The sequence below is a fragment of the Labrus mixtus genome, chromosome 14, assembly GCF_963584025.1.
Source record: "Labrus mixtus chromosome 14, fLabMix1.1, whole genome shotgun sequence".
Lineage (NCBI taxonomy): Eukaryota > Metazoa > Chordata > Actinopteri > Labriformes > Labridae > Labrus > Labrus mixtus.
Window position 1 is genome coordinate 1,114,934 of NC_083625.1, and position 27,129 is coordinate 1,142,062.

General features: G+C 43.3%; 2 protein-coding genes across 2 annotated transcripts in view; one reads left to right on the forward strand and one right to left on the reverse strand.

Annotated features, from left to right (window-relative positions):
• LOC132988636 (heart- and neural crest derivatives-expressed protein 1-like) overlaps positions 1 to 15,002 on the forward strand; it is a 449,400-nt gene extending 434,398 nt beyond the window's left edge. Inside the window, exon 3 of the transcript XR_009675830.1 lies at positions 14,991 to 15,002. The gene's annotated coding sequence lies outside the window, so the exon portion shown is untranslated. The remainder of the gene's footprint in view (positions 1 to 14,990) is intronic.
• The window catches only part of LOC132988613 (polypeptide N-acetylgalactosaminyltransferase 10-like), a 64,632-nt gene extending 38,056 nt beyond the window's left edge, over positions 1 to 26,576 (reverse strand). Inside the window, exons 1-3 of the mRNA XM_061056140.1 lie at positions 26,304 to 26,576; positions 7,318 to 7,420; positions 2,500 to 2,638 (exon numbers count right to left, since the gene is read on the reverse strand). Of these exons, the coding sequence (XP_060912123.1) occupies positions 2,500 to 2,638; positions 7,318 to 7,420; positions 26,304 to 26,462 (401 nt within the window). The 5' untranslated portion in view covers positions 26,463 to 26,576. The remainder of the gene's footprint in view (positions 1 to 2,499; positions 2,639 to 7,317; positions 7,421 to 26,303) is intronic.
• Positions 26,577 to 27,129: the final 553 nt, after the last annotated feature.

Consider the following 27,129-nt stretch of genomic DNA (forward strand, 5'->3'; position numbering starts at 1 on the left):
AAGAGTCCAGCAGTCACAGGGGCTAAAAGTACCCTCAATACCACTCGTTTATTTAACACATTTAACTGCTGATGGTTCAATTACATGAACCCTCATGAAAAGGAACTGAAGGATGAAAAAAAAAACGTTGGGATTTTCAAAGTAAAAGCCCAGTCTGGCATTTCAGTGGAGAAACAGTGAATACCTCCCACCCTGAGATATGACAGCAGCTACGTCTCGGCCTTCTGAAATCCTTTAACCATGAACACACCTTGAATATCTACCCAACTTTAGAAAATGAGACTCAAACATCCGACTTACAAATTCTACAATTCTTTTATCAGACTCTTTTATCCAAAGCGACGTACATCAGAGAGTAAGAACAACACAAGCAAGGATCTAGAAAAAAGGGAACAATGTCAGTAAGAGCAAACGATCAGCTTTGAGTCTGACTGGACACACAGGTGCTGACAGGAAGTGACCAGAGGCAAAGCACAACATTGAGGGCAGTTCTTGAGAGCTCTAATCAGTATAGAAACCATCTTATAAGTCGTATGTATCAAACAAAAACCATCGTCATTACCATCATCATCATCAATAATATGGAGACCATCATCATTAAGTTAGTAGGTATTCATGAAAGAGCTGGGTCTTTAGCTTTTTCTTAAAGGTGCAGAGGAACTCTGCAGATCACATGGAGTTTGGAAGTTCATTCCACCACCGGGGGGCGACAGAGGAGAAGAGTCTAGTCAGAGACTTAGGACCCTGTTGTGAAGGTTGGATCAGACGCCTTTCATTGGCAGAGCGTAGACCTGGATCAGAGAGTTAAAGTAAGGAGGAGCCGTTTTTGTCGCTGTTTTGTTGATGCTCAGAGAATGAACCTTAAGTGCTCAGTCCAAACAAAGCCTGACAACGACCCACTATCAATATCTACTCAAAGCAAGTTTCGATTCACCCACCTAGCTGACAAGACCTTCCTAGTTTTCAGATCAGAGCTTGTTCTTAAACATTCATATTCTCTTTTGTGCTGACACAAATAACAGCCTTGAACAGGAAATATTTGATGCTGAATAATTAAATGAGCGTGTGTCCTCAGCATTCAAAGACTTTTGCACATAATGATTTCTCTGCGACTTGAGGCTTAAGAGGCAGAAATTCACAAAAGCAGGATTCTAATTAAGGTGTGAATAAATATGAGTCAGCCTTCGATCTTGAACTGAAGGTGGATATTTTGAGATGTTTGCATTTATTCCAGAGTACCGGTCACGGCAAAAGAAAACGTGTGAGGTCAGAAAAAAGGCTGACTTTTATAAACTTTGATAAAAGAATCCGTCACGCTGAAGATGCTGGCAAGAAGGGAAGTACTCAAAGCTGCTTTCCGCATGAAAGAGAAGGGAAGGTCAAGTGTCGGAGGGAAAGGTCTCGTCAAGCAGAAGAAACGTGGTGATTAAAGGCCTTTCACAGCGCCAGTCGAGGATTGAAAGGGTGTTCATAGGTTGTCGGAGTTGAGTTGAAAAACTTTTCTTGCCTTCTGCGTCGGTTGACAAATACGACATCAAACAGTCTCTCCCTGACCCGTTATTCCCACGCCATGAGTACTTTATAGATTTCAACATACTGCAGCATGAAGTCACCTTTTTAACTCCTCTTCAGTCCAAAGCGACTATTAGCACGGCCGTTTACTGATTTCAAAGGGATTCAAAAGATTCAAGAAAGTCAGAGAAAGGTTCAACCACTTATATTTTCTAAATGTTTCCTCACATGGGGCGTCATTCACCAACTTCACAAGAAGAAACTTGATCTTAAAGGTGACATATCCTCCTCCTCTTCAGTGTAAATAATTCTCAGAGCTCCTCAAAACATGTGTGTGAAGTTTCTTGTTCTAAATCCACTCTGATCCTGTATTTGATCATGTCTATAAACCCCTCTATTTCAGCCCTGCTCAGAACAGGCTGTTTCTGTGTCTGTACCTTTAAATATGTAAATGAGCTGTGTCTGACCACGCCCCCTCTCTGGAAGGGCTCGGGTGTACTCTGGTCTTTCTCGCTCCATGTCCTATTGTTTACGGTGAGAAGGCAGGCTCAGAGGGCAGAACAAACACCTAGCTGTGGGAGTGTCACCCACCTGGGGGAGGGGCTACTGCCCTTTGTGATGTCATGAAGGGAAAATCTCCAAACAGCCTGTTTGAGCACACATTTTCAGCAGGGAAAAGACGGAGAGGATGGACTTTTCTCATCATTGGGGGGTTTGTAGACAGACTAGAGACACATGTTAGAGTCAGAGGAACATGGAGAAGTGGATTTTAAATGTGTGACCTTTAAAAACCCATTTGCAATATTTATTAGTATTGCAAAAAAAAGACAAGTAACACTTTATATGAACTCATCACTTATAAGGACTGTCTGAAACATTACAAAATGCATTCATACAACTTTATAAATGTGTTTATGATGCTTTATAAGCATTCATAACATCTAATCTTGTTTTTGGACATCTGCCACTCTCATATGTAAGACTTACTTCGCATGGCGGATGTCAGGGAGGGAGCGGTTGAGGGAGATCCGGTCGCTGATGTAAATGTTGAAGCCGTTCTCCCGGTAGGCCTGGTCCACCCGGTCTGTTTCTGTCAGAGGGAACGGCTTCCCCTGCTCGCCGTTACCTGCACCAAACACACACACACACACACACACACACACAGGTCAGTGACAAACACAAAAAAGGGAAATCCATCCTGTTTGAGGATCTGTGGTTGTGTAGTCCATACCATACATGGGCTTTTGGAACCCAGTGATGGTCATCGTTGCCATATTGGAAACACTACAGGCAAAGAGGTAGAGCTGACAAACAGCTACAGCACAGCGCGCTGGATGGCCTAGCGGTTATGACGCGTGCCGCATGTACAGAAGCTGTAGTCCTCGCTGCAGCAGCAATGGGTTTGAATGCGACCTCAGCCCCCAACTCTCTCTCCTCCCAAAATTTTCCCATCCGCTTCAGCTGTCGTCTCCAATAAAGATAAAAATGGCTCCAAACAATTCCTTAAAAAAAACAGCAGCAGCACGCCTGCTTGTGTGTGATGGTAAAAAAATGAGCAATCAAACCAAAATCTATTTTTAAACCCGGCTGAAAACATTTTAATTTCTGCTGTCATGAACAGACGTTTTCATATGTGTGTGTATGGGACTTTTTAGAGATAACCCCTAGTGGACACCCGAGGAACTGCAGTTATTTTTTTTTCTTTGCACATTCTCTTCATTTTCCAACGCTGAAGGTTTCTGATTGGTCATAACTAGGCGCTTCAATGACTCGATAAGGTTTAGGAAAAATATCATGGTTTGGGTTTAAAATCTATCTTTACTCATGAATGTTTGTCAGCGTCTCTAAAGACGACTGTTGTTTTGAAAGGTGACTCTAACGTCTGACTCCTGGGTGAGAGTTTTGAATTTGTTTGACCTGATTTAAAAACAAACATGTGAATCTGGATCCTTCATACATCATATCTTAAATCAAATATAAAAGATTACATTTCACCGAGGTGAGTAATTGATGAACTGATTGTTTCATCAATTACTCACCTCGGTGAGAGAGAGAGAGAGAGAGAGAGAGAGAGAGAGAGAGAGAGAGAGAGAGACAGAGAGAGACAGAGAGAGAGAGAGAGAGAGAGAGAGAGAGAGAGAGAGAGAGAGAGAGAGAGAGAGAGACAGAGAGAGACAGAGACAGAGAGAGAGAGAGAGGGAGAGAGACAGAGAGAGAGACAGAGACAGAGAGAGACAGAGAGAGAGAGAGAGGGAGAGAGACAGAGAGAGAGACAGAGAGAGAGAGAGAGAGAGAGAGAGAGAGAGAGAGACGATCAATACATCGTTGCAGATATTGGACGAACGGTATATTATTACACTGAGCCGAGATAAACGACACGTACACACAAGCGTGAAGCTAATTACTCGCCGACATCCCCTTTGCCACACAAACACGGTGAAATGTGAGCTCATTTCAGGAGTGCATCAAATTACACCAGCGCTGCATGTTTCATTAGCCTGTCGTCGACGCGCTGCACACAAACACACAGCGGTGCACGAGGTGGAGGCTGATCTACAGTCAGAGCGAGAGCGCCCAAATTAAAGCGGACTGCCTTGTTCCATTAGGCAGAAATGATCAGTTTATACTCCTGGAGGTAATAACTGTGGAAAATAAGCCCTTCACTTTTAATGGTTCATTTCAGAGATAAACTCTGCTTCTTAATAATGCTCGGAGTTTCTCGCTTGATAAACTCGGTGCGTTGATCACTTTAAATGACGTCGTTTTAACCCTTAAGAGGAGACAAGCTTTTGTGATTGCTGATTATTTGCAATGAAATCACAGACGGCTGTTCGGCTTCAGGTGACTTTGATGTTTACCTGTATTGTTGTGCCCTTTGTGAAGGACATTTAATATTGTTTGAGTTAAGTTTTGTTTTTACACTGCCCCCTCCTGGTTGTTTAAGTGAACTGAGTAGTATGAGCATGTGAGACCTTTAAGTGCTGTGCAGAGTGCAGACAGCAGCTTCTTCCACTTTGTTGCCTTGGACAATAATTGTCCATAAGTATTTATTATTTTGTATTCTTTGGTGTGCAGAGGCAGAATGTACGTTTTTAAGTTGTTTCTTCAGACGATTGGATTTTAATAAATTGATAGTTAGCAGAGCAGTAAGCTAGCAGCATGACTAAGCATGTTAGGTTAGCTAATTGTTTCTTGTGCCCTATTTTCTGTTTGTTAGTCTCTAATGTACTTTAGCAATTTGTGATTTCTTACAGTTTTACAAGAAAGAAAGAAAGAACGTAAATAAGAACGGAAAAGTTACGCCTTGTAATTTTTTTGGAGGACTTACACTTGTTAGCTAACTGCCTAGCTCTGAAGATAAGCAACTCATTGTAAGGACAGTATATGCATGGTGAATTTTGTTACAGGAAGAGTCACAAATACTTAGTAAAGTGAAGACAACATAAAAAGTGTAAATGCATGCTACATGGGCAAAACTGCGCAGATTCCAATTGTACAATTTTACAAAAAAGTTCCATCCACCCATTATCTTTACCGCTTTTTCTCTGCAGGGTCGGCAACTGGTACTTTCATTTTTTCACTTTCATTGTTTGTTTGTTTTTTGATCATTTATTCACTTGTTTCACTTACCTTCTTATTGCTGTTATCTTTTTATTTGCATTGAGCTCTTTTAGTTTCTTACATATTTTTAAATTGGTCCTCTTGGTCTCAGCTCGTGTTGTTGGGTTCTTGTGATGGTTCTTGTGATGGTTCTTGTGATGGTTCTTATGATGGTTCTTATGATGGTTCTTATGATGGTTCTTGTGATGGTTCTAATGATGGTTCTTATGATGGTTCTTGTGATGGTTCTTATGATGGTTCTTGTGATGGTTCTTATGATGGTTCTTATGATGGTTCTTATGATGGTTCTTATGATGGTTCTTGTGATGGTTCTTATGATGGTTCTTATGATGGTTCTTATGATGGTTCTTATGATGGTTCTTGTGATGGTTCTTATGATGGTTCTTATGATGGTTCTTATGATGGTTCTTGTGATGGTTCTTATGATGGTTCTTATGATGGTTCTTGTGATGGTTCTTATGATGGTTCTTATGATGGTTCTTATGATGGTTCTTGTGATGGTTCTTATGATGGTTCTTGTGATGGTTCTTGTGATGGTTCTTGTGATGGTTCTTATGATGGTTCTTATGATGGTTCTTATGATGGTTCTTATGATGGTTCTTATGATGGTTCTTGTGATGGTTCTTGTGATGGTTCTTATGATGGTTCTTGTGATGGTTCTTGTGATGGTTCTTGTGATGGTCGGGTTATATATGTCTGTTGGGTATCGTGCACTTTGGGTTCTTTTCTGTTGAATTGTATTGAATTATTTTTAGTATTTTACATTTGTTATGTTCTTGCTGTTGTTTATGTTCTTCTGTGTTTGGTTTAGTTTGTCCTTGTTTTTGCTGTTTGTCAAAGCACTTTGTAAACCTGTGTTTTTAAAAGGTGCTATATAAAGTTATTATTATTATTATTATATTGGGGAATATCTAATGAATATGTCAAAGAGAAAACAACATCATCTGCAGATGACTTGAAGTTCTTCTTCGATGAAGCAACAAAGATGTAAAGTTTTGTTCCCTGCTCCTTCAGGATGTTTGACTTTGTTTCCATTCAAATTAAAACCTCTCACAGACTGATTCTTCATAGCAGAGGTGGCTGAGGCTCCCGGGTATTTAGAGCCGCTTTTTCCCTCATCCGTCTCACCAGCTCCTCCAATTTATTTGAATTTGTCTCGCCTCTGAGTTGAGTCTCTGTTTCTGATGATAATTGTGCTGTGGGACAACAAACAGTGCCCTCTCACCTCTCACTCAAACATTAAGCTTTTTCACAAGGAGCAGTTTTGTCACTTCTGCAGCGTAAACACACTTTTCAGACAGCAGCGTGTTAAAACATTTCAGCACCAAGGAGAGAGCCATCGTGACAAAGATAACCTCAGAAAGAGAGACCTGAAACATGTGAGAACACTCCTGTGGGGGGGGGGGGGGGGGGGGGGGGTGTTATTGAGTCCAAGTTTTAAGGGCAAGAGTGAAATAAAGATAATGGATGGATGAATTTGGGATTTGGGATTTTCCACATCTTATTTCAATCCCCTGACATAATGTTTTTTTCTGTTTACTTTCTCCCACTTTTATAATAGTCTTCATTATTTTTGCACCAAGACAAACCCCTCGTTTGCATAAACAGACTCGGCGTTAAACCTGATTCTGATTGTACTTCGTTGTGCACCTTTAATGAGCACAGAAAGTGTCCTCGACTCTTGTTTTGTCCACTTAGTCTTCAGCGTGATCCCTTATCCTGCTCATTTAGCACTTAAGCACCGCCTAATACCAAATAAAAGCCCGTTAAATCTCCTACATTTGTAATAAAAAGCCAAAGGTATTTTCCCCCGCTCGAGGCCTCGCGGCTCGATCGATACTTTATTGTCGAAGATTAACTGTGTTTAATTATGAACTAAGAACTTTATACCGGCAGCATTGATTTACACCGCCTCCGAGAGAAGAATGCACTTGGAGGTAATTAGGATGAGAAAAGAGAGAGAGCGCTGCAGCGTGTGTGTGTGTGTGTGTGTGTGTGTGTGTGTGTGTGCGTGTGTGTGTGTGTGTGGCCGTGTGGCCGTGTGTGTGTGTGTGTGTGTGTGTGTGGCCGTGTGGCCGTGTGTGTGTGTGTGTGTGTGGCCTTGTGCTGAAGAGGAGCAGATGTTCTCAGCAAACTTTCCCCAAAACAAAACCTGCCGACTCAGCAGAGAGAGAGCAGACCGACCTGATCGAGCAGCGTCTCTCCTCATCGCCTCGTAGTCGTGCCAGTCGGTCCGCCGCACTCCGTCCGGACCCAGCTGAGCCGCTCTCCTCACCTGGTTCAACCCCTGCAGGAGGAACACACACAGAAAGAGCAAATACAATCACTCAGACTGACATCAAGTATTTTTTTTTTAGCAGGGTACACAATGCAAGATAATGAGGCCGATTTCAGGCCAGATTCCCCCCTTCTGAACAAAGTCAGCAAAGGGCTGGATTATCTGATGGTTCCAAAGATAATCTTACACATGTTCCTGTGGTGTGAGGTGTTCTAAAAGAACTGAACTGTTCAATCTGTCGTGATTCGCCGTCATGTGTGGGCGCTCTCACATTTTTTTAAAATCATCTTTTGAGTTTCAGTGAGTGGCAGGCTTTAGCTGCTTCCTCTGTCGCTTAATTAAAACACATCATCTGCAGAAAATAAATTAAATCAGGAAATTAACATTTTGTTGGATGGGAACTGACTGACTTCAGTTTGATTGTTATGATAATGAAGCTCATTCTGCATGTTTACCACATAATGTGTATATATTTTAAATGCATCGTTGCAGCAAAGTGCTCTGATAAAATATACAACTTCTGTTTTTGACAAACTTGAGGAGAAAAGAGATTTTTATCTTCTTGATTTTCCTCCCGGCTTTCAGCCAAAACCTGCAGGACAGCTGGGAATTTACACAAAGAGAAGAGAAAATCTGTTTTTTATTGCACCATGCTTATGTCACTATCATTACACACACACACACGCACACACACACACACACACACACACACACACACACACACACACACACACACACACACACACACACACGCACACACACACACACACACACACACACACACACACACACGCACGCGCACGCCCTCATCACCATAAGCTATTATTCTCTACTCAGCATTAAAATGCAAAAGCAGCCATTTATGAAATCCTCTCAGCTTTAGAAATGACTCAAGATATTATAGGATCACAGCACATTGCTGCAGTAATTAGCTCCAGGGGAGGATGCAATTAGTGAAATAATGTTAACACAAACGACACGTCTGATTGCATAAGGCACTATAACAGGGTCGTTATGTTAGCTGATACCATAATGCAGTCAAACAAACCCGCTATGGAAAGCAATGACAGAGTGTGTGTGTGTGTGTGTGTGTGTGTGTGTGTGTGTGTGTGTGTGCAGCAGCTGCTCTCCATTCTTCTTTGCTTCTATTTCATCGACGTTTCAGAGACATCAGCTCGGGGAAAGCTTCTAACGTCTGATACAATCGTTTTTATTTTAAGGACTGATTTTATAGAAAACTATCATCCATCCATCCATTATCTATACCGCGTTTGGGGTCGCGGGGGGCTGGAGACGATTCAAGCTGTCATTGGTTGAGAGGCGGGGTTAGACCCTGGACTCGACCAGCCAATCACAGAGCTGACATTTAGAGACAGACAACCAGCCACACTCACATTCAGAGAGTCTCCAGTTAACCTAACGAGCATGTGTTTGGACTGTGGGAGGAAGACGGAGAACCAGGAGAGAACCCACACATGAACGAGGAGAACATGCAGACTCCTCACAGAGAGACTCCTGAAGGACGGGGATTCAAACCAGGAACCTCCACACAGAGAGACTCCTGACAGACAGGGATTCAAACCAGGAACCTCCTCACAGAGAGACTCCTGAAGGACGGGGATTCAAACCAGGAACCTCCTCACAGAGAGACTCCTGAAGGACGGGGATTCAAACCAGGAACCTCCTCACTGTGAGGGGACAGCGCTAACCACTGAACCACCGTGCAGCCCTAAAAAGTACTGAAAAGTAAAAAAAACTTTAGATCTTTGGTCAGATTTTTAACCAAAAAAGTTATGCTACTAAGACTCGATAGCGGCATCAATAAGCTCAATGGTTTTTGATTTTGTGGTTTTGAAAAAAAGCAGAACCAGGTCCTTCATAGAACTAGTTCTGGATGCATCCCTTCTCATGAGTTATTCTAAAAAATGTCAACAGTTGTCGTCATTTTCTCTTGCTGGTAAATTCATGTCTTTAAGTCTTACAGCTTCATGCTTTTCACCTCGTTGTGCTTCTTCTCATGACGCCACACGAGGAGGCGAGACTCAACGTGTCTCCTACTCAAACGGAGCGACTGTGCCAGCAGATGTAGAGGACCTTGCATGGAACAAACAGCCGGGGGAATTTAAACTCCCAGCAAAGCTGTCGTATTCACTCTGCGCTAATGTGCACAAAACGAGAGCGGACACCACATTAGCCCTGCATTCAAGTGAAACGGCCATTTCCTTACCACCATGGAGGCACATTCATTTTCATTCAATTCATTACAGCTCAGTTTGTGTTTACTGTCATTCTGCGTCACACCAGAGGACAGCTATTAGAGTACACTCGTGGAGTACACTCGTGGTTACCATAGTGACGTCCCCCGTCTGTTCCTGCAGGGGGCGCTGGAGTCCCATCGATGGCGGTCTCCATGCTGGAAATGCTGTCTCAGTCTAACTTTCAGTCAACCTAACGACAGGCTGAGAGCTGGAGCTGAGGCGGGTTTTAAACCTCCTGACAAACCGTTACACCGCGCCCACCTGTCAATCAGGTCAGCTACACGCCTTATTGTGAATAACTCTTATCCTTCATCAAATCAAAACTGATGAGTCATCAAAACATTCACCCCCCGTACAGTGTGTGTCCATCGAGACATGAGCTAATCACACCTATTTGGTTTTTTGAACCAGGCTGTAAACATGTTAATCTCTGCTGTAAAAACAGACTTTTTAGAATGGGTGTGTATGTGACTTCCTGTGCTTCTGCAGCCAGCCTCTAGTGGACACTCCAGGAACTGCAGGATGTTACACTTCCACATTGGTTTAAACAATTAAAAGTGATTGTGTTTGTTGACTGCAGCGCTGTAATTACTTAAATTAATAAGCGGCGGACAAATTTGTCATTTGGTCGAGCTGCAATCACCTGTGTACTGCATTGTTGTGTTAGCATGCTAATGTTAGCGCTCTTTAGTTAGCTCGTAGCTTAAGAACCATAAGGATGTTGAAACAGAGCTAACAAACAGGCTCAAAAGTAAGAACGCAGTTGTGTCCTGAAAACATCCTTGGCCAACTCAGATAAAATGAAAACATTACTTTTTTTGTTTCATGTGGTATTTTAGATTTCCAGGAGTTAGGGTTAGGGTTATCGATTATCTTCCATCTCGGCTTCAGTTTAATGAGCCCTCACGGTTCTCTGACTCTTCCTTCCTCTGCTACTCAACACTTAGAAAGGATCCCACTCAACTGGAAACAGGTGAGGTAGTGTTTGTGTGTGTGGTGTTTATATATTGGGACAGTGAACACAGCCATCATTATTCCGCTCTTTGTGTTGCTTCTCCGCCTCCTCGCTGTGCGCTCTGCCTCTACCTTCCCGATGTCCATTATCACGGGGACGAGGTGTCACGCTGCCACAAACAAATTTCTGCTCCGGGCACTTTTTTTTTCCCACTCCATCAATATTCAAGGTGCAGCATAAACAAGCTAATGGGACACAACAGGAGCTCCGCCACGGCGCCGTGTAGCCTGCTGCTCATTTGTTAATCATTAATTACACAGCACAGAGTCCGATCAGCGACAGGCCTGGATGAAAAGTCAAAGTTAATCCAGAGAAAAACGTTCATGTCACAGAGGCAGAGAGACGGGGACGACATCGCCTGCATGAGTGATCACTGATCAACATCCAGGAAGCCTTTTAACGGACCATTCATCGACTTTTCTACACAAAGGATCCGACGTCCACATGACGAGAGTCGCTCTGATGTCTTTTTATCGACTTCTTTGTGTGTATGTGTTATGAAGCATCCTTGTTCCCCCGCTAACATGTAGATTATTTTGATAAATGTTGCAACTTCCTCTCGCTCATAAGTCAGTATTTATGTAAAAATATATGAACGTGGGGCGCTGGTGGTGCAGTGGTGCAGTGGTTAGTGTGCGTGCCCCCTGTGTGGAGCCTGTAGTCCTTCAAGCGGTCCTATCTCTCCATAAAAGCCAAAAAATGAATCTTAAAAAAAAAAAGATCTTCAGTTCTTATGACTTTACAATGACTCAAACTAATTCATGAATTCAACTTGTTTTTCTGTTTGAAGACTGAATGTGCTGAAAGAACTGAAAGTTTGGTTTGGTATTTCTTCCTTTGCTCAATCAGTGCTCGAGTATAAGTCGTCGACTTCAGTGTGTTCACATGCTTTATATTTGAGCTAAATGTTGACGTGCAATATGTGAATTCATAAAAAGTATCTTAACATCAACAAAACATATTTTGTCCGCCATGTTGATCAAGTCGTCAAATCAGGCACTTAATTCTTGTCAGTATTTCAGAGTTGTTGTTCCGGCGTTCATGTGCGTTTTCCAACTCGATAACTATTTTTCCCAATTTTTCTGACACCACATGAATGCAGCGTGATTCACTCAAGGACGGTGAGATTGATTACACCTGCAGTCAATGTGTCACTGATAACAGAGCCCCTCTCTGATTGGTCCAAGAGGACAGGTGACGGGGTATTTAATGTGTGTGAGATCATGTGTCACTTTAGAGAAGGCTGGGAGGGGAGACAGTGTTTCTGTTTAATTAACGTCTCCTGTTTTTCTCTTCAGAGGAAGTTTGCTAAAGAAAGACATTTTGACGTTGTTGTTTTTGTGTGTGTTTGTGTGTGTGTGTGTGTGTGTGTGTGTGTGTTTGTGTGTGTACTGCCTGCCGTCCAGAAGCACAACGGCATGTGTTAAAATGAAAGTGAAATATGGTTAGAAGGCACACACAAAAAAAAAGGAAAATGTGTTGGATGTTTTTAGCGACATAGAGAGAGAGAGTTAGAGGGCTTCCATTTTCCAAATCCAGCTGACCATTGGCAAAAGCTGTCCTCCAAAAAGTGACTGAACAAAATGAGAGACTCTAACCAGAGAGAGGGTTTGAGGCAAGCAGCAACCTCCAAAAAAAACAAACACGGCAGTTCCTCGAGTGTCCACTTGAGGCTGACTGCAAAAGCCAAGAAATCCCCCGTTAGGTCGACTGAATTTGAGACGCTAACTTGAACTGTCAAAGTCAAACCAACTTCTACTTCTGTAATAATTCAATTTTAAAGTCCAAAATGAAAACATCATAGAGAGCTGACTCCCCCCCCCCCCCTCCTCTCTAGAGTCGATGCTCACTCAGGTCACCATGTGGTGGACTCTGAAGCTTCAGTGTTTATCCAGCTCTGCATGGGTCTGTAAACCTTTCTGTGTTCTAACCTCTCTCCATTTTTCAAAAGCATCTCCAATATTGATCCTAGTTTGAGCACGTTTCTGCTCGTGGAGCTTATTAGAAACATGCAGAGGCTTTTTAGGTCGGGTACAATCACTTCTATCTGAACCACTTCTCTTGCCCGCTTCCATCGCTGCAACACCTGTTGGTTTGACCTGATAACTGCTCTCATATCTGACAAACCGAGGGGCGTCCAAAACAGCCTCATGCAAAATAAAATGGTTGGCTTTAGATTAAGAAATGTACATAGATGTTAAAACATAAAACTCTTAGCTAAATGCATCACTATAGGTAAAACAATAAGTCTAAGATTGTGATTAAATCTGTTTGCATTTCACCTCTTTCTTCTTTTATTAACCCTCTCTTTTCTCTATACATCCTGTCTTCCTCTCGACACACACTATAACCATTTGGTGCCTTCTCCCCCCAGCTCCTGAAAAATGTCTTTCACGTCGCTCCTGACAGTCTTGAAAAGGTCCTCGCAGTGAAAACACAATGAAGAGAAATGCCATGCTAACCTCTGAGGCGTCACCTTTTCCTGCACAGAGTCACCTCGCCGTTCTTTTGTGGCTGAGGCTTTTATTCTGCAGCGGATGTATTATTGCACACGGGGAGAAAAGAGTTCTCCTTAGAGACATGTGACAGTGAAGTCAGAACAAAATGTCAGACACCTCTGAGGACTCGCTCGTACCTTCACATTTTAAAACTTTTGTAAAGAAGTAAAACCCGAGAGGTGGGATTGTCAGGTTGCCATGTTGGTCGTTGCCAACAGGTTTGTTGTGTCACCTTTGATAAAGGCATTGCTCTCTGTATGTTAAGTATCATGTTGCAATGAATTTTCAAGCTGTTAATCAGCAAAACTGCTCTGAGACACTTTCTCAAGTCAAACATGTACGATGTTGAACAAATATCTGAAAGGAGGTGGAGACGACGTGTATTTGAATCTGTGCTGTAACGTTAACTCCATAAAAGAGAAACTCTCGATCAAGTATGAAGATGTTTTTTTATGCCTGCGTTATATGTAACATGTTGTTTATCTAGAAGCCAAAGATCCTCGGTCGCTCAGTTAAGATTAAGATCTGGTATCCTCCCTCTGGCCAATGAAGTCGCTCGATCCTGAGGTCGTTTATTCCATCAGCTGTTGGGTTTTTAAATAAGCTGTATGCATTGTTGCCTGTACACTTTTACTATGGACTGTTGGTCTTTTGTCCCTTATCTCACTCACGTCCATCATGGTATTTTATACATATGTATTTATGTCATGGTGCTGTTTTTTTTATAGATGTATTGACTGTATGGACCTCTGTTGCAAACCAAATTACCCCTCGGGGACAATCAAGATTTTCCAAATCCAAAAATATTCCAGAAGGAAACGGACTTTGTGAGATGTGTGAGTTGGACGAAGTGGAAACTGAGTCCAATTTTCTTTTGCATTGTAAAAAATATAACTTCATGAAGTAGCTCATCTAAAACCTGAATAGATGTACAGTATCTCACAAAAGTGAGTACACTCCTCACATTTCTGTAAATATTGTATTATATATTTTCATGGGACAACACTGAAGAAATGACACTTTGCTACAATGTAAAGTAGTCAGTGTACAGCTTGTATAACAGTGTAAATTTACTGTCCCCTCAAAATAACTCAACACACAGCCATTAATGTCTAAAACGCAGGCAACAAAAGTGAGTACACCCCAAAGTGAAAATGTCCAAATTGTGCCCAAAGTGTAATTATTTTGTGTGGCCACCATTATTTTCCAGCATGCCTTAACCCTCTTGGGCATGGAGTTCACCAGAGCTTCACAGGTTGCCACTGGAATCCTCTTCCACTCCTCCATGACGACATCATGGAGCTGCTGGATGTTAGAGACCTTGCGCTCCTCCACCTTCCGTTTGAGGACGCTCCACAGATGCTCAATAGGGTTTAGGTCTGGAGACGTGCTTGGCCAGTCAATTACCTTTCCCCTCAGCTTCTTTAGCAAGGCAGTGGTCGTCTTGGAGGTGTGTTTGGGATCGTTATCATGTTGGAATACTGCCCTGCGGCCCAGTTTGGGGCCTTCAGTATGTCACAGTACATGTTGGCATTCATGGTTCCCTCAATGAACTGTAGCTCCCCAGTGCCGGCAGCACTCATGCAGCCCCAGACCATGACACTCCCACCACCATGCTTGACTGTAGGCAAGACACACTTGTCTTTGTACTCCTCACCTGGTTGCCGCCACAAACACTTGACACCATCTGAACCAAATAAGTTCATCTTGGTCTCATCAGACCACAGGACATGGTTCAAGTAATCCATGTCATTAGTCTGCTTGTCTTCAGCAAACTGTATGCGGGCTTTTGTGAGCATCATCTTTAGAAGAGGCTTCCTTCTGGGACGACAGCTATGCAGACCAATTTCATGCAGTGTGCGGCGTATGGTCTGAGCACTGACAGGCTGACCCCCCACCCCTTCAACCTCTGCAGCAATGCTGGCAGCACTCATACGTCTATTTTCCAAAGACAACCTCTGGATATGACGCTGAGCATGTGCACTCAACATCTGAGGTCCACCATGGCGAGGCCTGTTCTGAGTGGAACCTGTCCTCTGTGTCCGGCGTGATGACGTTTAATGTCCCCGACAACCACTGTAGTCACATTTAGCCACTTGTTAGCAACCGCCTTTTTAAAGACGAGTAAAAACTTCAAACTTCACAAGTGGAGGTATTACCTAACGTAGTTTATGTGGTCTAACAAAACACCAACATCTCTTCAGGTTAACCACAGACCTTATTTCAGGAGTCTAACCACAAACACATTCAAAATCCACGTTGACTTTTAGACGTTAGACCCCATGGCGCTCAAATGCTAACTTACTTCCGGGGTTTAGGACTCATTCCTGTGGCGCTCTATCTCAAACAGACAGAAGTATAAAGTAATGATGACTCAGAAAATGTTGCACTTCTGCAAGGTTGCATAACGGTCTTAAAGCAGCTTCACCAGTTTTTTCTTCTTGTTCAGATGAGGCAGGAACAAGGAGCAACAGAGGACATCTACTGGACTTTGCTTTTTCTTTGTGTGTGGAGGAGAAGCTTGTAATACCAGCAGTGCGGTGAGTCTGATAAGAACAGAGCTGTCCATTCATTCTCTGAGGAGGAGGATGACTCAGACCACCTCAGGTCAATACTTCGTCTCCTCCTGCGCTGTGAGAAGGAGAAAGCATTTCTGTTCTTATGTCCCTTCCTGTTCTGTCAGATCAGACGGATCCACCTTAAACCCCCCCCAGAGACACAATTACCTTTCTTTTTCTGTTTCACCTCATCCCTCCCCTCCTCCAACTCCACCTTCAGCCACTTCACAGACAAGTCAATCTGTTGCCCGAGGGCTCACAAATCCCTCGCTGCCTCTTCTAAGAAACAAGAAACTTCAGCGTGCACTAACTGACCTCCCTCCAGCCTCGACTCAGACAGGTCGACGCCGGCTAGAAGAAGAGATGAAAAAGTTTCATGACTGACCGTTAACAAGTCAGAACAGGCTGGAGTAGCTGTCAGACAGCTGCCTGATAGGGACCACAGGTCAGCTGGGGGGCGGGGCTTCAAGCAGGATCTCTAAGTGAGCCATTTAACTTCAGAATTAGCATGCAAAGACTTCTCTGAGCATTCAGTTTGAACCAGCAGCTTTACATGTTTTGCGAAATGATTTTGTTGTTTCAGAGGTTGACTACCTGAAGAGGAGCATACAGGTAGCTAGCAGGATTACAAACTCCCCCTGGTGGACACCGATGGTACTGAAAGAGCCACACAGCTGCTCACTAACTGGCCAATGTGGATGCTGCTGAACACGATGGAAATCATCACAGTTTAAACCTTATTTTTGACTTTTTTTCAGACCCTCAAAAACACAACTCATCTTAGAAACTCAAATTCTGAATTGTAGCGGATATCGTTTCTTTACTTTTCAACATAACAAAGAAATACATAAGCATAATAATGATTCTTAAATCTGAATGATTTTGTTGTTTCAGAGGTTGACTACCTGAAGAGGTTAAAAGAAAACGTAACCTTAATTTTGAATGTAGTCAAACTACAGTGAAGCCTCACAAGCAGCACATGCTCGTGAGGCTATGCTCCAGGAAAGAGCTCATAACAGAAGCTCTTTTTTCCGGGCACCGCAGCCCTTTGATGATACAGATGCTAATCGCCCTGGGTGTCCATTCTCCATCCTGCCTAAGCCAGACATGTGCTCGAGGCAGAAGACCCCCCCAGGCACACAGTCTCCTGCAGCGAGGCACTCCAGAACCCCCCCATCAGAGAACAGCTCTGCAAGCCACTGCACTCTCCATTATCCTCCAAAAGGGAGTCACTATCCAGAGTTCCCGCTGAGAGCGAGAGAGCAGGCAGAGGACCACAGACCTCCTGCCGGCTCAGATTCTCTGCTGAGATACGGACACATCGTGATGTGAAGCTGTTTGCATGACATGGCCAGAGAGAATTTAAACACCAACATGAGACCTGATTGAAGCTTCTGCTCCCTTTTTGATTTTAGTTATAATGTCAATGACACAAACTGCTCTGAATCTGCACCATGAGAAGGTCAAAGTGTGGCAGCTCTTTTAAAGAGACTTTCAAACCCCAGGTCTGATCCACTAACAGGTTTAGCAGCTGTGCGGCGCAACTAATTCACAAAACACACTCAAAGGGTTAAATGCGTTGAACATATTTAAAGGAGCTCTTGTGGAGATCTCTGGGGATGCATTTGCCCCTTTTCTGTGTAAATAAACCTCATTACAAAAAACATCTCATTCACAAGTACCAGCACAAACGACTATCTGTTGAGCAGCCAGTATGTCCTCCTTCTAACTTTAGATTCTGCTCCTGAATGCTCTGGATTTGTTTGGACCAGAGAAGGTAGACGCTTTTAAGACCCCCCCCCCCCCCCCCCCCAAAACACACACATGGTGACCTGCGTGAGCATCGACTCTAGAGAGGAGGGGGGAGACAGCTCTCTACAATTTTAAGAATTTAGACTGCAGTACCCATTTTAAACACTAGGTGCAAGAGTTACTTATTGCTCCTTCAAAAAATCCTGCTCTTCAGAATTCCTGAATAACTTCCAAGTTAATCACCAAGTGGAGCCGGTGAAGCAAAAGTTTACCAATCAGGGAGAAGGAGAGAAAGTCAAAGAAGCTTCAGACGCATTTCAGGTTGTCTCAACATAATGACTCTTTTTTATTCATCTGCTCTACACCTGTTGGCTAAACCCTTAAATCCCAGTCGAGGGAGTGGTCTTTATTTACTTTCAAAGATATTAAAGATAAAAGTGTGCTTCTAACTTTGGGTCAACATGTGTGTTTGTCCCTTCAGTGAAACATCATGACACAGTCGTCGAGTTCCAGGAAGTTGTTTTTTCCAGTTCCCTGTGAGAGAACCTGAACGTCTCACAGAGAGAAACAAACAAACCTCTGTGACCAGGTTACAAAATCTCAAAGATTCAAATGACAAAAAATAAAGAACAGATGATTGGTACCCAATCACTTTGGATTGAGATGTTCAACGACCACACACAGGAGTCGTGTCGAGGCGTCTGCAGTGTTTAGTTTGGCCGAGGAGAGCGCTTTCACTCTCCGTCTCTGCAGCACTCTGAGAGTCTGCTCAGATCTGAGTGAGCACACACACACACACACATACACACACACACACACACACACACACACACACACACACACACACACACACATACACACACACACACACACACACACACACACACACACACACACACACACACACACACACACACACACACAGTAAACACAAATAAACACCTCACTAACACTCAGTAAGCAGGGCAAACAGCACAGGTGTACACAGACACACCTTGAGCTTTTCACCAGCCGTGCTATCAGCTGCTAACAGGCGACTGAAGAGAGCCAGAACAGCTTTATGGTTATTATTAAAAAACTTGTTGAAACCGTGCAAATATATCTGCGTTTCAACTCGTGTTCCTGCCACTCAACTTTTTTGTTTCGCAGGACGCAGGAGAGGGAGGAGGCGGATTAAGTCGTCTAATTCCTGTCACAAGTTTAATCTGACACAAATATAAATGTCTGTTAAAACGCTCCGAGCTTTGAAGAGGATGCTGCATGGGTGCATGTGAGGAGAGGGGGTGTTTTCCTTCCTGCTCCTTAGTGCAACATCCAAAACACTGATCATGTCCGCACTTTTTTATTGGAACAATAAGAGTTTATGTGATTATCTGAAGTAATTTTTTAAAAACATGAACTGATTTGGAGTTTCAGTGAGAGAGATTTTTATCAGACAGCCCTCCGCTACAAAACCAAATCACAGATCTACAATCTGATTAATTCTAGGTTCCTGGAGGAGGGCAGGGATGTTTCTATTCTTAAAGTCTAATTTGCTCGTCTCTGAAGTCGACGGGTAGGACGCCGTGATGTTGTTTGATAAATAACACCTGAACCTGTTTGTTACACAGCTCAGAGAAAGGAGCCACAGGTCACTCTACTGAAGGCCGTCTGATGACCTGATGAAGGTCGGGCTCAAAAACGTTGTTACAGCACATCAATGAGTGTGTCTTTGGGAGCCATAGTGTATCAGACTTTTAGATCACTTTTCTAAATACTCAAAGAAGCCTAACAAAGAATAACAACAAAACAAAACAAAGCAGAGAAAGTCTAAGAGAAGGAGGATGAGGACAGAGTCTTTTTGAGGTTTAGAGTTTTGCTTTTAAGGATTTCTTGAACTTGGAGAGTGATGGGGGGTGGGGGGTCTGGTTTTTGGGAGTGAGTTCCACAGGGTGGGAGCTGCACTAGAGAAGGCCCTGATCCCTTGAGAGGTTTAGTCAATGCATGGTTGTTATGTTAAATGTTTAAATGCATTAAACTTAAATGTATAAGAGACACTTTTAATACCTTATCTCATCGTAAAAGTGTACCAGTGGGATCCATATTCCAGTATCAAAAGCTTTGTCACAGACGTGCGCCATCATGATCGCAATGCAGTCGCCACTGTCAATCTCTGCAAACGACGGGACACGATTTAAAATTTGACCCCATTCATCGTCTTTTGCAAACCGGCTGCTTCGCTGTGCAGTGTGCCAATCGAACAGGTCGGTTGTTTGGAGGACTATAGACTCCATACAACAACAACCTCTAGGCCATCTGCGCCTCGAGCTGCAGCACGTTTTAACATCTTTACTACGTCAGGAGGTCATCATGATGCGTCTAAATCACACGCTGGTATACAGTTCAGGAGATAAAGTCAGTGGAGGGTTGCTTTGACTGCTCAGAGACAACATGTGAGCAGAGAGACTGGTGGGCAGTGCGTCTGTTCTTCACAACGATCAAGGCTGAGAGCTCGACTAGCGTACAGGCAGCTAGCAGGATTACAAACTCCCCCTGGTGGACACAGAAGGTACTGGACGAGCCACACAGCTGCTCACTAACTGACCGATGTAGACGCTGCTGAACACGATGGAAATCCTCACACAGGAAGACAGTTAAACCTTTTTTTTGACTTTTTTTAAACCCTCAAAAACACAAATCATCTTAGAAACCGATGTGACTCAAATTCTGAAGTTTACTGGACAACGTTTCTGTACTTTGCAATAAAACAAAGAAACACAAAAGCATAATAATGATTCTTAAATCTGAACATTAACTACAATTAGTCTCCTCCCCCTTTGCAACGGGTTGTGGTTGACTGGTAATGTACAGCTGTGTTGGCACTGCCGGGATCACAGCCTGAACTGGATCCTGTCCAAACTCATCTGAGCTGCTCAAATAAGCTCCTCATTATCATGTGAGAGGAAGGAGAAGACATTCCCCTAAAACATGGTGAGGGTGGCCGTACAGAGCTGAGCCGTGGTGCTGCTTTATAATGATGAAAATAGAAATAATAACATTTCTAATTCATGGTGCATTTCTGATCTGGAGATCTCAGTATGAACTGTGACGTGTTTGTGTTGAAGAGCTACAAATAAAACTCTCAAGTCATGCAACAAGAAGAAGCCCTGCAGTCTCCTCTCTCGCTCTCTCCATCAGCGGAATTCAGGACACGGACCGGTGACTCATCATGTCGCTTTAGAGCTTAGCTTCATTCAACACGGGGGAAACTTTGGGACAGATGTGGCCTTCACAGCTTTGTCTAGTCTTCCTCTCAACCCCCCCCCCCCCCCCCCCCCCTCTGTGCTGCACATCTCTCTGCTCGGCTGGGTCTGAACCGGGCAGAGGAGGAGAGACAAATCACTCCTCCATGTTAACACAGCAGTCAGTGTGGTCAGGAGGAGCACAGGTACAGGTGTGAGTGTGCTGCTGGAAGGCAATCAGCCACACTGGTTTCAGCTTTTAAATACAAGTGAGCAAACCCCGCTTTTCACTTGTCCACATTTCTCTAATCATCTTATATTTTGGAAATTACGACTCAATACATGTACTGGACCAGGGGTGTAGCGTTGGATGTTTTATAGAATGGATACAGCATTGGAGGCGGAGCCACGTTCACTTCTATGAATGGTGCTCAGTGGAGCGTGAAGCAAAAAAAGAAGTCTGACTTCCTCGTGTAAAAGTTCCCAGATCTTCTACATTACTGGACCCATAGAGGATGCAGAAGTTTAGCGCAGACCTGTGTCTCCAATCTGGGTTCAGCTCGGCTTTAATTGCATTCTACAACTTTTAGGACCTAATGATTTTAAAAAGTAAAAAATAATGTATCTGCTGATTTATAGACGTCTCTTTCTCTATGTAAGCTTATTGGAAAAAGTATTTTTGGCCCCAATAGCATCACATGACTCTGCAATACCAGGTTCCACCACCGTGTCAACTTTGCTCCACTGGTCGGCGCACTTCCTGGGGGGCTTGGGTGTAACAGTTCTCAGAGGTCACAGTTCAGTACCAGTTTGTCGAGAGCTGTGCCAGTTTAACCCGACAGCCGCCATGCAACTTCATCTCCATTATAACAAAATACTGTCAGACCACGCTGCTCCTATGAGATGCTTTCTGTTCCCTGTGCTCATTTACATCCGGGTAGTAGAGCGGGGAGAGCAGGCGGGAGGCTGTCTTGCAGTTTGAGCAAAACTTTTGACCGGCTCGGAGGGCGACAATATAAAGTTTCAATAATGACGTTAACTAGCTGGTAATTCTGCTGTTCATTTATATTCTGTTCGATCTGATGCATCAGCCTGGGAGTTCTTGTTTGAATCCGACTGCAGCTCATTCTGTTTGTCTTTAATCCGCTCTGATCTCGTTCTTCTGATGGTTTAAGCACCGTGTCGTCGACAAGCAAGGCAGACAGAAGGCAACAAGGGGAAGAAGAAAATATCCGCTGTGAAAGTCTCTAACAAGACTTATGTGAGAAAAGGCTGAATGGGATAAGAGTATTGATTTTTATCTACTTCAGTGCTGCCATAACAGCCCACAGGGAGAATTCAAAACACACAAACACACACTTTGTTTCCTCCTCTTCTCATTTGCCCTTTGTTCCAATTTGTCTTTTTTAAAGTTTAAAAATCCAGCCAGACAGTTTTCAGCATTGCGGTAAAGATTGGTGTTAAAAAAAAAGTGTTAGGGGCCGCCTGGTGACAGACCACGTCAGGGTGACTCACAAGTCGACCGCACGTACCTGCTAAGAGAGCATCAGGACTTAGTGACACCGTGGTGCACTAACGTCACACATGACGAGTGTTCTCCTCAGAACATCCTGCTGCTCTAAAGTCCGGATTTTAAAGCTACAGTTGCAGGACAGTTCACTACAATATGCATTCAAAGAGGAGCATCTAGGAGCATCAAATCTGGGTAGTCAGTCGTTCATGCAGTCAGCATCCTGTAGATTCTGGTTCCAGGTTTTTCATTTCTGATTTAAAAACCTTGAAGGACTCCAGCTCCTTGAGTTTAAAGTCATTCTGCAACAGATTCCAGGCTGAGGGTGCAGAATAACCCAAAAGACCTTTTTCCTAGTTTCTTTCCGAGCGTTTGGGACGGAGAGCATGAAGCGGTCAAAACTACAAATCCCACTGTTGCATCCACCAAAGTGCTCTGTGGATGGAAAGTATAGCAGAAACTTGAGTTACGAGAACATCAAATGGACTGAAGAGAGAGCACACAATGTGTAAGGGTCTGTATAGCAGTCTGAGTTTCCGCTGGTCCTGGGTCAGAAAACAGTCCTAAAGCAAAAAAAATGTAAACAGAAAAAGCATGTTCATTTCAAACTAAAACAATAGGTACTCAACATAAGCATATCCCTCTGAAGCGGTCATGACAACGCAATGAGTACTGGACGATAGAACGATAATTAGCGCGATTAAATATTTCTCATTGGAAACATGACACTGAAGGAAACGCTGAGCCTGCCCGCTCAAAGTACGGAGAAATCAACGACGACAAGAAAGGCTGCTCAGCTTCAGGAGTTTGGAGATGTTGAGGTTCTTTTTACAGCATCCTGCTCTGCAAACCGTGCTGAAGACATAAGCTAGCTACTGTTGTAGTTTGAAAGATTGAATCATAACAGAAAAACACAATCTGCACAGCAACAGGCACAAACCAATAGTTATCTAACCTCTGAATTTAGCCAGGTCATAAGGTCATATTCTGATTCACACATACCCAGCCACCCTTTCCTGGTAAGAGACCAGTTTGTGCGTCCAACAAACTTCTAGGACATGGTCTTTATATAGCACACATGTTGTAATTGCTCAGTGTGATGATTGCCCATAACGGGATGATTAGGATGTTATAAAGGAACTGCTCCGAGAGAAATAAACAGATCCTCGATTCACAAGCCATAGTCTCTGTCTGATTGTTCAAGAGCATTTACTCTTCTACACTACCACAGGCAAACCTTTTCCACCATTTGAAACAATATCACCTGTGTTACATGCGACCCTGTTACTCTCTCTCCTCTCTCTGCCTGCTGCACACCTCGAGCAATCTGCGCTCAGGGAGGAGGAGAGGAATTTAGAGGAGGGAGGCCAGGTGGGAGAGACTGATGGTCCAGGCACTCCACACAACTCTCCTCTTGTTATCCCAATAAGAAGCACGTATAGATTGTTGGTTTTGTTGGTTTAGTTTGGGCTGGAGATACTCCGTAGCGCTATTTCTAGCTTTCTTGTTTTTCTGTTAGTTTTCTTTTTACTAGTTTTAGGGGGAGGTGCCGAGACCCACAAACAAAGAGGTTAACCATTTTAAGAAAGGGAAGGGAGCAGGGGTTGTTACATTTTGAAATAGTCAACTATGAACAACATGTGTATTTTTAAATACAGTTCTTTGAGTTTAATTGACTTAATCCTGTGATTTGAAAATAGTTCTAATTTATTCTTGTCTTTCTTAACTCAGGTTCCTCTTGTGTTTCAGGGTAAAGTCGGACAATAAATATTTGACTTAAATTCATGAGAATAGAAACAAAGGCTGCTCCAGGTTGGCTCGACTCATTCCCACCTTTGGTCCTTTATGACCTCCAGCCCCTTTTTGTTTCATTTGTTTTATTGTTCACTTTGGTTACTTTACGGGGGAAGGGGGGGAATATTGGATCAAATAAACTTTTTTAGTCTTTCTGAATGGGTTAGGGTATGCATGACCAAACGTCCCAAACGAGTGTTAGCGGACCCTCAACAAACTCCGGGCCGGTATACTCCAGCAGAAATCTGTCTCATCAGCGTTTTCCAGCAGTGTGCACTGAGCTCATGATGGAGAAATGTTCCTATGGTGGAGTAGAGTTTGACAGAAAAGAACAATTAAATCACAATTAACCATCTGGCGTCTTTAACTTCCACTCGGGGACTCTGAAGTACCCGTCCTGTTAGAGGAGACATTTAAAAACCCCAATGGGATGACACTAAAGTTTACACTAAACATCTAAAAATAACAAACAGAGTCAAATCGAACCACATTTTACTTTCTGTTTCTTTCTCAACAACTTTGGGAATACTTGAATTTAAATGAAAATAATCTGAATTTTAACTCCATCTCTCTCAGGATATTTAGCCTGTAACTCCAATCCAGTCAGAGATTAAGATATATGACATGTGAAGCCTTGATGATGTTGAAATCTTAAGAGATTTCAAAGGCAATCTGTGCTAAATGTTCTCTCAAATTTGCAATTTGTTGCACAAAAGCATCAGAGAGGTGGCGTCCCCTCGGGGAGAGTTACAGAGGAGCGTAACACTTCTGCTTTTTCTCTAAAACCAAAATCTGTCTTTAATCTGTAAACATGCTGAATGAAAGTGTAGAACATGTGCAGTAGAAATAAAACTGCATGGCAGGTCTGTACTGGGAAACACAAATAACTAGAGTGTCATTTTCTCAGCGGCAGTGAAGACGGGAGATCAGTCTCACAAACAATCGAGCCGTGATCTCAAACGAGAGATGCTGAGAATAATTACTACGAGTCGTGAAGCTGGTGAGTCAGTCGGGAGAAGACATCGTGATCAATTCCTCATCTCCTCATTCTCTCGTCCGCTCGGCTGAAACTGGGAGAAGGAGAAATCGATGCAGGCGTCGATAAGAGAAAACGACGCTGCGGCTGTTAGTCATATTTGTGTCGGTTGATCTGAGCTGGATGGAGTAAGACACCACGTTGACTTATGGATCATGCTTTTTAAAAAAGTACTACTGAGGCTGTTTTTTAATCCCTGAGAAGTCGAAGCTCTTTGTCACATTTAGGGAGGAAAAGTGCTTTTTCTTCTCACACAAACACTCAAAACAGACGCCTAATGTTTCAAAAAAGATCCTCTTCATGTGGTCACTGTGAAAATCTAAAATATTTGTGTTTTGCTTCTTTTTAAAACTGCCTCTGCAATGATTCATATCTTAACCTACACACACTTTCTGCACACTAAATGTACAATTTGGTCTATTAGTGGTTTATTCAGAGCGTGTATTTTCTGAATGGAGCGACTGTGACACATCATGGAGGCTGTCCATCGTAGTGACAATGATGCAAAGTGTCTTTCAGCCTGGGCTGACACAGACTTAGTGGTGCTTTTCTGGTCAACCGAAGGACGAGCGGTCGAGCTATTCATCAAGAAGTGCTTTGATTGGTTTGAATTCTACAGCTTCCTGAATGATATGATTTGTTGTTTTTCTTAAATAAGCCGTGCAAAGACATGACTTCTCTGACGCATTTCATTATTCATGACTTCATTTACTGGTTTCTGCACATAACCAGTGGTAGCCTGACAGTGGCCGACTACAGCAACCAGTCCATGAAGGCTTTCACATCAGTTATCACCAAAATAAAACCCAACTACAAACTGCTCATTATGACGGAAAAAACTGGAATTAAACGCCCCGCCTGCTGCAACACATCAACCTGCAAGATAAACAACAGAAGAGCAGAAAGCAACTCGTGCCTCTCTCTGCAGCAGCTGATCATCTCATTATCTGCTTTAACTCTTTCGACAAAGACACCAGGAGATATAAAAATAAGGTGTTAAATATTTACTGAACTATCCTCACTGATTGGAGAAGAAATAATGTCCTCGTCGCTGTCCATGGTGCTGAACCGGAGCAGACCGGAGAGTACCGGGGCGCTCTCCATGGTCCTGACTCTGCAGCTCTTACACATTTTATTCTCCTCTTGTCTGACATCATTTTCTGCTGCTGTCGGGTTTTAAATCCGCGATGTGTTCCTTGGTGAGACACATCGAGACTCCCTGAGAATCCACAGTTTTTTTTCCCCCTTACCTGCACGGAGAGGATCCCGGCCGCAGCGTCCACGTTACTGGGCGAGTTGTCGAACACTCGGTCCCGGTACAAAGACCACAGCCCGACGTTAGGGAGGAAAAGAAGAGCCGCTATGAGCAGCCCGGCGAACTGCAGCAGCCTCTTCTCTTTCCGCCTCATCTCTCCGGGGGGAGAAAAGCGCGAGAAGAAGAAGAAGAAGCAGCGGAAGCGGCGGCGGTGGTGGAAACTAGCGGGTCCCCGGCTCCCTTGCTCCTCTGAGCGGAGACAACTTTCCCCTCTGACTGAGGAGAGAGACTGCGCTCCAGCTCGTTCAAATACCCGAGCTGACGCCACGTCCGGTCGTGACTTTTCAAAATAAAACGCCTCACACACATCACAAGTTTCTTTCGGGTCTCAAGACTGATACAACCTCAAGTAGAAGTTCAAAAACGAATCTGCCAAGACAAAGACACATTTCTTCTCTTTGGTAAATGATAAAGACACCATATTGAGTCAACTTCTCTTTAAAACAGGAGATAATGTGACTCTTCTTAAGATTATCTAATCCAGTTTTTCAAAAAGAGATGAAAAGATTTACACATGAGCGGTTATCTTTGCAAGAGGATCCCCACAATCTTGTTTTTCATTACTGGTGTTGACCTTAATGGGCCCACCCATGACGTCAACATCACAAACAAAGAGGTTAACCATTTTAAGAAAGGGAAGGGAGCAGGGGTTGTTACATTCTGAAATAGTCAACTATGAACAACATGTGTATTTTTAAATACAGTTATTTGAGTTTTAATTGGAGTTAAATTAATCATGTGATTTAAAAATGGTTCTAACT